We start from the raw sequence: 13,253 nt of genomic DNA on the forward strand, positions 1-13,253 counted from the left end.
AAACCCCTGTTCTCTGTCTTTTTTGTTTTCACCTCTTCTTCTTGTTGTAGCTCCTTTAGTTTTATCTTCAGTGGTGAATGTCAACAAATTCCTGAGACCTGACAAACAGAGAACAGGTTTCAAATCTAGCTGATGAAGTTAGATCTGAAGTAGATATGAATGCCATTTATCTTCTATAGGAACTGCTGAGGTGCACATTTGTCCTTATCTGTGAATGTAGAAAGTGCCACTCAGCTTCTGAGTATGAAAAAATTCTAGTTAAAAAAATCACTGCAAATGTCATTTATTGTGATTTGGATTTGACACAATTCAATTTACATAGGATGATGATGCAATTATAATTATATAACATCTGGAGTATTAATTAACAGGTTTCTTCCCTTGCACAGTCCATTTAGATGGATTTTGTATTCTGTTATTCTGCAAACATTATAATTAATTGCTTTTAAATGTCCTTGTCCTTCCCTGCGGTTAAAATAATTATAATAAGGAGGACTATTTCATAGTTCATAGTTCATAGTTCATACAGAAGGTCTAATAGCCAGTGTGTACTATGAGAGAATTCATCCAAATGAATCTAAGAATGAGTGAGAAAAAAATAGTGATCACACTCTTCTCAGTGATTTCTGGTGATTCTTTGGTGTGCTTGGTGTGTCTCCACCTTTACTTCAGCTGACTCACTCACCTCTCAAATTCTGTGATAAAAAAACAGGACAAAAAACAAAGGACAATTGTACTTTGAGATTCCTTTGAATTCACTTTCATCAGCCGCTATCACTGTAGGCCCAGTGGTCAATACAGACACATGCAGAGTTTGGCTGCAGTGAGATCATTTTCTTGGAAAGCAGAATAATACTCTGAAGACTAAAGTGATGAAATCAATGTCCCCCATGTTCTGCAGTTAAACACACTTAAAAAGTATTTAAATCACAAAGTCCAGCTATTCTACTTTTCATCAGTATATACTTCTGTGCATGTATTATTGTGGCATGAGATATTTATTAGCACTTAGCCTACACTCTGGATATCAGTCAGGCTCATCAGACAAGTTTGGATTTTGTAAGTAATTATTAATTACTAGCTCAAAAAATGTAGTTTTTTTCTTTGCAAGAACACAATATTACAGTGAAACGCTTCATACGTGACTGGCACTTGTGGACGGTGTTTGAATAAGGGAGGGGGTAATGGTAAACCTGGGGTTAAAGGTTGAAAGTGATTGTATGAAAAAGAGACAGAGACAGTCAGAGAGAGACAGAGGTTGGACACTGGGGAGAAAGTGGGATTGTTCTGTGTTCATCATGGACTTATCACCCAGGGCTCTGATCCTGTGTTCTCTGTTATGTGCAGGTAATGAATCTGATTTCATTTTAACAGCAGACAAACATCTGCAATACGGCAGCTTTAGCAGATGAGGCTTTTTATCTTGACAGTTGTCTGTTCATCTGCTTCATGTCTGTAGAGATGTGTATGACTGTTGTACTTTAAAGAGTCACACAAACTGGAGCTCACACGGCAATAAGATAAATATGTGTATAAACTTCAACAGCTGTGTTTCTCCATCACTGTGGATAATCCACAGACTTTTCTGCAGTTTTCAACAGTTTTTATAGGAACCACATTTTCATTAGGAAAACAGTCCCCTATGAAGTGTGTTTTCTGGATTATCCAGAAAAACAGGGACATTTCTGGAAAGATTCGTTGTCGTATACATTTTTTTAAGCCCCACAAACAAGATAGAAAACTCAAAATCTGGGCATATCAAACCAAAACAATCTGCATGGCCATCATTTTTTCATTTGGGTAAATCAACCTTTGATATAACAATATAGAAGTTTTTAGAAGTGAAAATATTATCAATCTAACATGTGAGGAATATGTCTTCTTTAGAGAACTTTGTAGATATTTTATGAACATTTTTCTTTTTTGCTTTGTCATCAAATAGCACTTTTGTTCAATCGGTGTATTTGCTCAGGTTGTTTGCTTTGGGGTGGTTTTTGTTTACACTGTATTTTACCCAGGCCTGTCTAAAGGTTCACAGACTAGCACTGTATGTGTGTGTGTGTGTGTATGTGTGGTATCACCAGTCCTCATTTTTCTGTGCAGTGGCTGGCCAGGCTCCTGTCGTCTCTGTGCAGCCCAAGACTGCTACTGTGCGCCAAGGGGAGTCTGTCAGCTTTAGGTGCCAAGTGGGGAGAGGTGCACAGCCAGTCCAACTGGAGTGGAGGAGAGCCAATAACCAAGCGTTACCAGGTGAGGAGTAAGCATAAGCCTTGCTCTCACATTATCACTGTTATTATCATCTGTGAAGTTTAACTGAATTCTGTTTTTCCCGTAGACAATGCAAAGATCGGTCCTGATGGCTCTGTGCTGACGCTTGCTAGCACCCGACCTGGAAACCAGGGCCAGTACCGCTGTGTGGCAGCCAACTCTGCAGGCCGCAGCACTGCCACAGCTGTGCTGAATGTCAAACGTGAGCTTGTCTTCACATTTCAGTATCTCTCCAACTGTGTGTGTGTGTGTGTGTGCAGTGGTAATGGTAGAAACTGTGGGGCTCCTGAAAGAGTATTTTATCTGGGCTCCCTTTTATTAGAAATAAATAAATACATTTTTTTAAATTCGATTTTTTTATTTTTTTGAATTTCAGTTTCCATTTTTTTAAATTTTTTTCGCCAAATATTTTCTTTACAAGTCATGTACAACAATACATGACTAAAATGTTTACAACATTTTAGTAAACTAATCCTCTGAAACTGAAATGTCAAATATTTTAGTAGACTGAAAATTGACTAGAAATAATAAGGATGGGGTTGTGGGGTTAATGTGACTAAAACTAACATGGACTTTTGATCGCTGGACTAAGACTAAGTCTAAAAGTAGCTGACAAAATTTACACTTATTGGCCCCTATAAACCCCTCCTCCAGCTGTGGGCCCCTGAGGTCAATACTACACTGAGTTCATCAGCTATATTTTAGATTCTTTTCACCTATGCTATGTATTAGTGTAACCACGTGAAAACAATGTGAAAGGGGTCTCTGGTAGTGATGAACCTACAGAGAATTATCACCCAAATTTGGAGCTTGCTGTGGCTTTATGGAGCTTCATAGTGAGTTTCAGAATAGTGTAACTTTGTTTTGGTTCACTCTCACTCTCTTTCATAGTGTCGTTTTCAGCTGCAATAAAGCTCTAAAAAAAAAAAACCAAACAGCACACTGACACAGTTAGACACTAGATGGTGAACATAGTGGAGCACTGAGCCGTTAAAGAGCCAGACATTTACCTGAGGAGTTAGAAGAGAGCAACACAGAGCTAAAAGAGAGTGAATATTAGGCAGCTGTTTGCTAACAAGTTGGGCTTATCAACTTAAAAGGTCATGACATGTCAGTCTTGTAAGGTTTAAAGGATCAGTCCTGTCCCTGTGTCCTTTGCTCAGACGCTCCTAAAGCGCGGCTGACACCAACAGGGCCCCTGCGGGTCAGGATGGGTGTCCCTGTGTCAGTGGAGTGTCACGCCACAGGCAGGCCACGCCCCACAGTCACATGGAAACGCCAAGGCTCCACGTTGCAGCTGGTGACCTCGGAAACAAACGACGTCAACACCATACAGGTAAATCATGGACACGTGCTTAAGTTATACTTTGTTTCTTCGCACATTTTAACTGGATAAATATAACATCATAACTGTGATCTCTTTCCTCAGTGGGCTGCCGTGCGTCCAGAGGACTCAGGAGTTTATATTTGCCACGCTGAGAACAATGAAGGGTTGACAGAGGTCAAAATTGAAATGATTGTTGAAGGGGGGGCTGGGGCACCAGTGGCTACAGTGAGCAACACAGAAATGACAGTGGTGGAGGGCCACACAGTCACAATGGAGTGTCAGGCCAGTGGTAAGATGTCCGTATGCTTTAATACGTCCCAGTTCTGCTCTCACTTCTCATTTTCATTTTGCCCTTGCTTTCTCTTCGTCCTTCCAGGTTCTCCTCCTCCCATCATCACTTGGTCCAAGCTTCGAGCACCGTTGCCGTGGAAACACACAATGGTTGGCGGCGTGTTGACGCTGACCAGCGTGGGCCGCCAAGACTCGGGACAGTACATCTGTAATGCTACCAACATACATGGTTACAGTGAGGCGTACACGGAGATGGAGGTGGAGAGTGAGTGAGCAAAACGGACAATAACACAAATACTGCACATCCGTATTCTTTGTCACTGCACAGGTTAAGAGTAATTGTCTTCTCCTTCATACAGCTCCTCCATATGCCACCTGCCTCCCTGACCAGGTGAGGCTTCAGCCCGGTGACTCCCTGCGCCTGCAGTGCCTCGCCCACGGCTCTCACCCCATCCAGTTTGTGTGGAGTCGGGTTGGCAGGGCGAGCATGCCTGCAGGAGCAGAGACCACAAAGGATGGAAGGCTGCTGATAGCCCACGTTAAACTGAGCGACAGTGGAACATACAAATGTGTCACCACCAACCACATCGGCTCCAGCGAGGCACTGGCCAAAGTCATCATAAAGGGTGAGATGGTGTTTAGGCTTGGCCAGTTTAAACTCCATCAGAATAACTGAACTGACTTTCTCCTCTTTCTTTTATTCTCTAATCATGTCTCGTCTCCTTTTTTTCTTTTTTTTCTTTTACAGCTTAATCCGTTGTGATCACACTGTGTCGGATTGACAAACCATCTATGCAGAGCTTACAATTTCTCCAAGCCTGGATCCATCATGGTTAATACTGAAACCACAGAAAATTATATTTAATACATTCATATATATGTATGAAGGTGAAAGATATCAAAGCAGTTGAAATGTTTGGTATTATTGTGCATATAGAGTTAATTTTGTACTTTTATAGAAAATTGACACTGTTGCTATTGTTACCCCTATCTCATGTATGTCCTTGGAAAGTTTTTCTCTGGAGCTCCTGCAGGGTGCGTGGGAGTGGTTTGTTCAGCTGGAATGCTTCTGCACCCTATCTTCCTCCCTTCATGTCATCTGTTAAGTTTACGCTGTTGTGTAAACTTAGGAGGACACGAAACAACCAACCCTGATTTACTTCAAAAAAAAAGGAAAAAAAAGCCTCTATTATGCCATCAAATTCCCAACTCAATAAAGATGAAAATATTTTTAAAAATTGGTGTTTACAGTGTCTCCAAATTAGGGACTGTAGAAAAATTATTAGTCAGGGTGAAGGGTCAGAAAGGTGGGAGGGGGCCGTGCTTCTTTTGGCTTTTTTTAATTTCAGTCTTCCCTTTCAATATAGTTGATAGTCACATAAATAGTTCAATCAAAATCATTATACCAAAAAGTTGCACTTTGCTGTGTGCAGAGGACAGAGATGATTTGAGGCCATCTTATAAACAGACTTTTATTTGTAAAATTGGTAGCTAACAGGACGCCCCGCTATGTAAATGTTAAGAAACACAGAAAAGCAAAATTTTCCAAATTTCCTATTTTACTTTAAACTGATGAATCAAGTTTTTAACGTTGTTAACATGTTCATATTGTGTTTTTATATGTTACAAGCAAGACATTTCCTGACTAAAATAAGCAAGCCAACGCTGTAACTAAGTATTTCCACACTGGAAGTTAAGTGAACCAATGACAGTCTCACAAAAATGGATTCAGTCAGCCAGCGTATAATACGCCACGAACCTATGGAGCCAATCCTGTCAACTTGCGGGGATGGTGGGCAAAATAAACCTGAACCCTTGTCACTACAAAGAGCAAGGGTTTGCATTAACTAAACCACTAACACTGTGTCAGCCACTGCCAGTTACAAGCTAACAAACAACATAAACAAATGTTGAACAAAGTATGAATAGTATTTTTACATAATTAAAAACTTGTCTGGAGGGGAACTTTAAATTTCCACATAATTAGGGAGGGCCTTGCTTTTTTAAAATGTGAATCATGGTTAACCCCCCCAACCCAAGTAATTTTTGTACAGTCCCTTTATGTTTTGCCAGGTGAATGCCTTTACATGTGAAACATGCATCACTTTAACCACATGATGGCAATATGTAGCTTTAAAGCAGACATGTTGTGTTCCGGCCAAGGAAAAGCAATCTGAGCCCTCACACCCTTAACAACTGGAGGGACAGATGCAGTGCACAGTCAAACAAGCTATTGTTTTCCAGATGACTACATGTCATCCTTTATTAAAAAAAGCAAAAAAAAAAAAAAAAAAAAGGAAGAAAAAACGTCCTCTGTGTAAATATGGACTGTAAACTCCTTGTGAACAGGCAAAGTTCAGTTTGATCAAACATCCATGTTGCAAAACGACGCACTGATGGTTTAACTGGTTACAAAAAATTCAAAGCAGCTCTGCCTAAATGAGGTGTTAGCTCGACATTTAGGGTTTGTGGCTGCAGCAGAAGATTGGCAAGAGAGCTACCATTACACAGCTAAGCCTGTGTCTGCTGTGTGTGGTTGGGCCCCCCCTCGTAAAACACCCCACCTCCACCGGGTAACAGGCTTTTACCCTTACCGCTCTTCCTCCTTCTATCTTTACAAGCATCTTCAAAGCTGGGAAGGAAACATCTGCCCTCTGTCACCTCATTCCACCCCCTCACTTCACAGACAGGCTGAGGGGTGGAGGGACAAAATAAGAGGATAGTAAAGGGGGGAAATCCATACACATTTTTAACTTAGAGTGGTAAGGAACCACCAAGGTGGAAAAGACAGAAAGAATGTATCATTGACAGGGAGGAAACTGTACTTCATTAAATCTGCTCCCCTTCTTCCTCTGTGTGTGCCTTTGTATACATATTAACTAGACGTGGACATATGCTCTCTAATGGAGTCTGATATAAACAGAGAGATTCATAGCAGTTCAGATGACGTTCCAGAAATAGGATTTGCGCACACACTCACACAGATAGTTTGTCACAATTTCAGAAGCATTACATTAGTTTATATTACTGTAGGAGTACACAACAGTGCTACATTTACTCTGGACCACATGTTGCTTATGTTAGCCTTAAGAGGCCAGGAGAGAAAAAAACAGGTCAGTCTTCTGGCTGTATCAGTCATGCACAAGGAAAGAAACATGCTCCCAAATATTCATTTTTCTTTGCACTCTATATTCCAGTAATAATTGAAAAGTTTCACTGCTTTTGGCCCTGCAGTGATAATATGGGGAAATCAGATCATTCAGGAAGGAACCAATGAGGTGAGAGCTTCCTCAGGAAGTGACAGGTGGAAGGGGGGCGCCTGTCAAGTCTGTTGCTATGGTTTCCACTGGGTGAACTCGGACACACTGCGGCGTGGCAGCATTATAACAACAGTTTCTCCAGGAAGGCAGGCTGATGGGGCGATACAGAGCGGCATGTAGAGTCTGTTGTGTCGGCATCAAATCACACACTGCTTTAAATCTGATCTCGCATCGTGTTAATAAAATGTTTCTGTTTGAAACTGGTGTTTAATTGGTCGAATGTCCAGAGAGAGGAAGTCTGTGGAAATGGGGTTTAACTGCTGACAGGAAGGAGTAGGCCCTGGGCCAAACAAGGAAATACTATAGGCTGCATTGAGGGACTATTTTTCTGGCCTTCCATCTGATCTGGATGAATATTATATGAAGCTGCTTAAAGCTCAACCTTGGCATATGACACAATAATCACCAATCAGTGCTAATATTCACCAGAGATGACGGCTCACAACCAAGTGGTCAGGAGCCCTCAGGGGGTCACAAGACAAATTAAGAGATGAGAAGGAAAAATAGATTTCTGTTTTTGGGGCTTTTGCCCAGAACTAAACCGCAGAGAGACAAAGTTAGAGATTCCCCTCAGTTTGTGGAGACTGAAAACAGGGCTAGGAGGGGAACTGACATTCACCTGGTCACCACAAACACAACTCCAAACTAATGATAATGTTGTAACTGCTGGATGTGTAAATAGCCATATACATGTTCATCACACCAATTTTATGAGGCCCTATAAGAAATTTCTAGTTGAAATTTTTGATTGTTTTGTAAACTGTGATGGACCTGTATTAAAATGCTGGTTAATACAGACACACATGCCTCTATACTGTAGGTAAATGTTGGTTCATCCTTTGCATCAGAGATTGCATGTGCACTGTGAGCGTCTACACACGGCTGCTTCTGCTGTTTCTATTCTCGGCTGTAAAGCTGCGCATTTTCACACCATTTTCAACGCCTGCCTTAGATTGACTTCAGCAGACACGACACACTAAGGTTTATCTTAAGTTGATGTGCTCAGTGAATTAATTTTGATTCTCTTACAAGCAGCTTTTTTTCTGACTATATTTGTTTTTCAGACTTAAAAGTAGGGTTGCACATTAAAACACAGACAGTTCCATCCGGCTACAAAGAGGCTGCTGCTGCTTGTTGCTGGGCACCGTTAATACAAACCACTGTCAGGCTGGTCTGTAATCATGGCTTTGGAGCTCTTTACTAGAAACTTAAACCACAAAACAGGCCATGTTAATCACACATAGTGCAAACACACTTTTACTGGCCCGCTCTTCTTCCTTGTGACATTATATCACTGGTGTTTGTGGCGTCAGAAGGAAGCCACTTGAGGTTGTGAAAAAGTTTGAGAAGCACTTCTGGTTAAAAATACGTGGTATAAAAGCAGAAGAAAGAGGGAGGCGTTCAGACTGATCGAAAGCCACAGACAGAAACTTTGGTACAACATGTACAAAACACAACATTCATGACCTTATGTGTTTGTCACAGCAAACAACATATATGTTTTAGTGTGGTTTAGTCGGGGAAATGAAATGATCCTCTTTATTGTTACAAAATGTTTAACAAAATAAAAACTATTTTGTGAATGAATGAAATCAGCTATTTTCTTTGCAATTATTGTCACTGCTATCATTGGGATATAAATCATTAAATTAATAGTTCTGTAGTGACCCACCATCAATAATAGTGACATATGAAAACATATGATTATTTGCCCATTTACAGTAATTCAACTAGAAAAAACAAAACAAAACATATGAACATGAGCAATGTTGAGGCAATTCTGTACATTTTCACTAAGGCTGCACAACCCACTACCCATGAACTCTCTGTAACCCAATGCAATTTGTAACATTTGCCCCTGTTTTAATTTCATGAACTTGTATTAGGTTAAGAGTTAAGAGTATTGGACTGGAGCAGCAGAGCTAGACTACAGACACTACATCTCTCTGGCAGGGATAGGAATTAATAGAAATAGATGTAAATAAGAAAGAAATATTAGAAAAGTCAACATACAGGACGTGCTGACACTCGAAAGAGAAAAGAGGAGAAAAGGATGTGAGAGGGGGAGGACAGAGGATGTGGCAACTGAGTGGATGGCAACACAGAAAGTTGAATCTCCTCACTCTTCAATCAAGAGTCAGCTTTCCTCCACTTTCCACCACTGACGCATGGAAAATAAAGTAATATGAGAGAGTTGACCAGAGTTGGTTAAAAACCAATGAAAAGCTCCAAAGTTCTTTTCCAAAGCTTTTTCTGTCTCTGTTCCCGACTGAGTCTCAGGATGTAAACGGCAACTGCAACTGTGTGATTATGATCCATCGACTGCGTTTCCATATGGAAAGATCCTGTTTTTGTGAGTGTGTGCGCCAGCGGCTCCGGGCACTAACGTTTATACATCTGTCAGTATCATAAAGCTCTGAGACTTTCCACCACACTAGCCTGATGCAACGTTGAAGCAGCTTTTAGATACAGTGTGCCATGACGATGAATTCTTTTATCCTCAACTAGAGCTTAAGGAATGAATAAAGAATCTTTCTTTCAAAGTGAGACTACATTTGTGGGCAGCTGGGGGACTGTAAAGTATTTGACTGAGCGTTTGCCTGTAGCTGACAACAGCTGATTAATACTTCATTCATCAGTGACCTCTTGGGGATACATTCAAACTCTCCCATGACCCATGGGTGGGTTGCGACCCTTGCTTTGAAAAGCAGTGATTTAAAATACTGCCTTCTCTTTGATTGTAAATCATACTATACTAACATGTAACTTCTCCACTGACTTTAATCATTTTATAGATGAAATTATGACATGCAATTTAGCTCTGGAGGGAGGGTTTCTTTATGCATCTTTGTTTTATTTTTTCTCCCTGAATTTGGTCATAAAAGCAAACCACAAATGCTCTTGTATGGAGCATGAACACACACACACACACACACACACACACACACACACACACACTGGAAGCCCACTAGTTATTACACTGCAAACCGATCCAGTTATTCTCTAGCGTATGTGTTTTTAGTTCAGCAGCTATGGGTCATGAAATTGCCACATTACTTCAGTTCACTCAGTACACACTTGTCATGGTGTTAATTTGATCAGATGTTCTGTGTTCTGCGCTGTTGCACAGCTCAAGTGATACTTGCCTCGATAAAACCTTCAAACCCAGATAAAAAAAAAGAAACACTTTACCATCGAGCCAAAAACATGGCTGCTTCATTTATCTAGAAACCATAATGTCCTGTAGATGTCTTGTAGATTCTTATATTGCTACATGTTACTAGCTGATTGCAAAGTTTTCAGCCATCAGCGGTTTGCATATGTTTAGTTGTCATGGTGATGGATCTGTGACATCAGTTCAGTTGCTTGACAACAGAGCAAACTTCATCCCCCAGATGAAGACCGTGCGTAACGGCAATGACAACAGCCAAACACAGTAGCAGTATGAAACACTACCTGCTTCATGCTTTGATAAATGTCTTTTTATTCTGGATTTTAAATTAAATTAAAGAGGTAATCCAGAAATCCAGTCATTTAGAACTGCAAAAAAGTATTGTCTTGGGAATTTACAAGCAACAGAGACAACCGGACTTTCCATACTGCCACTCACTGCTCTGATGCCTAAATGCCCTTTAATACCCCACACCTTCAGTCTGTTATGGAGACTTCCTTTTTTAAATTTTAAATCCGAAGCATGAATCGAAAACTGTCTCCAGAAACTATATATACTGTTTTCACAGACTGAGAATTCTGATTCATAGTGTAAGATGAACTCTATGTGTAAAGAAACCCGAACAAAGAAGCCCTGAGAAATTTTTTTTATTGTGTGCTTTTAGTGCAAAGTTCCTCTTTCACAGTATTGGTTTGACTTGTTAGTGTGGAGCATTAGTGTGAAGTTCACAGTAAATTCCCACCTGGAAATGGCCATAACATGATCTAACACTTGCAAGCATTACTATGTACACAACAAACACACAAACACAAATGTAAGAATGGATCTTACACGAATGCACAACGTGGACATATGCTTTTAAAGTTTAGGTCAGGACACAAATTGGACGATGACAGGGAAAAAATCTCAAGTTTTATCGTGTTTCAAATCTACACAACATGTGTTCATGTCTGGGAACTTGCAGCTAGTTGCTTCCAGTTGTATCTTATATTTGCATACGCACAGTACTGTGTCAGGATGGAGAGGTGGTCAGGGAAGGTTTCAGTTCAGCTATTTTAATCAAATGACAGTGTGTCACACACTCATGAACACATGCAGGTCATAACGAGAAAGCAAACCTAGGGCTCACTGTGACCACATGTACAGCTTCTTCATGACTGTGTAATGATAACTGCTACTTGTTAGTTCCATCCTCGTATAAATAACACTCTATCTGACAGATCGCATTTTTCCCATGCAGTTTTTCCTTTTGGATGACTATTAGTCACAATGGGCAGACATCCATCAAATGCATGAGGGATTAATGTTCAGTGGCTGCCAACACGATTTAACACACACACACACACACACACACACACACACAGACACACACACTGACTGGACCTTTCCATATGGAAACACAAATTTCAAGTTTTAATAGTAGATTTGCAGCGCCTTGTTAGCAAGATGCGTCTGCTTTTATTTAGCTTTTTGTTTACCAGATGCTGAACTTTCATTCTCTCATTGTCTTTCTGCCTGCATGTGCGGGTGATTTGTCTGTCTCCATGTGTCTGCTCATTTGTCTCCACATGTCTGGCCCTCTCAATGAGAGACTGAAGGGAGGAAGAGAGGTCACATGGGCAACCACCACTGAATGCGATAGCATCAGATAAACTCCAATTATCTGCACCTTTCACCTGCCACACTTGTGTTAAGTTTTGTGTTTTTAGTCTTTGCATCAGTCTTTGCAAAACCAAAAATACAAGCGTAAAAGTGTAAGGACAAAACTGTGTGTTTATGAGCTCTAACTTCAGCTGCCCAAGCACGCTGAGCGGGGTTACAGGTGATTACCCCACAAACAAATTATCATAATGATAATGAAAAAAATTAAAATTAAAAAATTAATGACTAGCACAGGCACATGCTACCATGTCAGGTGAGCTTAATATCAGCAGCTCTATTCTGGGATCGGATTTGGGAAGTTACACACATTGACTTTCAGTGTTACTCAAGACAGCATTACGTTAGCATTGTTACATTTATTTCTCATTCTAAAAGTCCTTTCTTTTGCAACGTGAAAAGTGAAACCACACTGTGACAATATTAAGTGCGTTGTGTTAAGCTAAGAAAGTAGCGTTTTGTTTGAACAAGATAAAAAAAAAATACAAGTTGGACTTTGACTGAATTAAAAGTTCGTCTCACTGTTACTGCAATGTCAGGCGTCTCACAGATGGAGCATTAGTGGGTGGCATGAAACTCTCCCTTATCACCACTCCAAATGATTAACACCTGTGTTACACAATATCTTCTTCTAGAAAAAAAAAGTCAAAGGTCAAAGCTTGTGTACATATTTTGGGGAGAAGATGACCAGGACTCCTAACTTACATTTTGACAAGAGACATCCAAACACCAAGCTTTAAATTCTGCCACGTAAGGCACTAACTAAAGATTACACTGTTGCAGAAAACTGAAAACTCAGCCTGCTGCTAAAATCATTTTGCTCCAAGTCTGTATCAGTTGAATTAATTTTGTTAACATATTTCCAACTCTTCTGATTCATGAATATGACTGGCTTGTTCTTCATAGCACCTGAGGCTCATGGGTATTGTAGGAGTAGTAGTTAGTCTATTCTTTTCTCAGTAAAGAAGTTAGCACTAACATAAATCTATCGAATGAGCTATTAGAAAAACGGTGCTGTTTTTTAGGATTAGTTTTACGCGTCTCCTGCCTGAGTCATTAACTGGTGAAGATGCTAACTCATATACCGGGATATTAGCGTCAGTCAAATGAGTCAGCTGAAAACATGTCAAAGTCAGCTGCCAGCAACTTTTTCAACCAACTCACAGAGCTAATGTTACTTCAACTAGCTAGCTAAAGCTGATCACATCAAAAATCA

The 13,253-nt window shown here is 40.3% G+C and overlaps 1 protein-coding gene across 1 annotated transcript; it reads left to right on the forward strand.

Moving 5' to 3' along the window:
* The first annotated feature begins 1,194 nt into the window (after positions 1-1,194).
* On the forward strand, positions 1,195-5,124 carry LOC139635761 (basement membrane-specific heparan sulfate proteoglycan core protein-like). The gene is made up of 8 exons (XM_071503171.1): positions 1,195-1,347; positions 2,104-2,250; positions 2,336-2,470; positions 3,432-3,604; positions 3,698-3,884; positions 3,972-4,151; positions 4,246-4,512; positions 4,635-5,124. Exons 1-8 carry the CDS (start codon positions 1,221-1,223, stop codon positions 4,637-4,639), a joined length of 1,221 nt encoding a protein of 406 aa, XP_071359272.1. The 5' UTR covers positions 1,195-1,220; the 3' UTR covers positions 4,640-5,124.
* Positions 5,125-13,253: the final 8,129 nt, after the last annotated feature.

This window comes from Trachinotus anak, unplaced genomic scaffold (assembly GCF_046630095.1).
Source record: "Trachinotus anak isolate AG129_WGS33_773 ecotype Australia unplaced genomic scaffold, CSIRO_AGI_Tana_v1 ptg000019l, whole genome shotgun sequence".
Classification (NCBI taxonomy): Eukaryota; Metazoa; Chordata; class Actinopteri; order Carangiformes; family Carangidae; genus Trachinotus; species Trachinotus anak.

Excerpts from the sequence above, each read along its gene's own strand:
- LOC139635761 (XM_071503171.1), top strand. The coding sequence starts at position 1,221 with ATGAAAAAGAGACAGAGACAGTCAGAGAGAGACAGAGGTTGGACACTG. Across the intron at positions 3,605-3,697 it reads ACGACGTCAACACCATACAG|TGGGCTGCCGTGCGTCCAGA; the intron begins GTAAATCATGGA and ends CTCTTTCCTCAG. Across the intron at positions 3,885-3,971 it reads AATGGAGTGTCAGGCCAGTG|GTTCTCCTCCTCCCATCATC; the intron begins GTAAGATGTCCG and ends TCGTCCTTCCAG.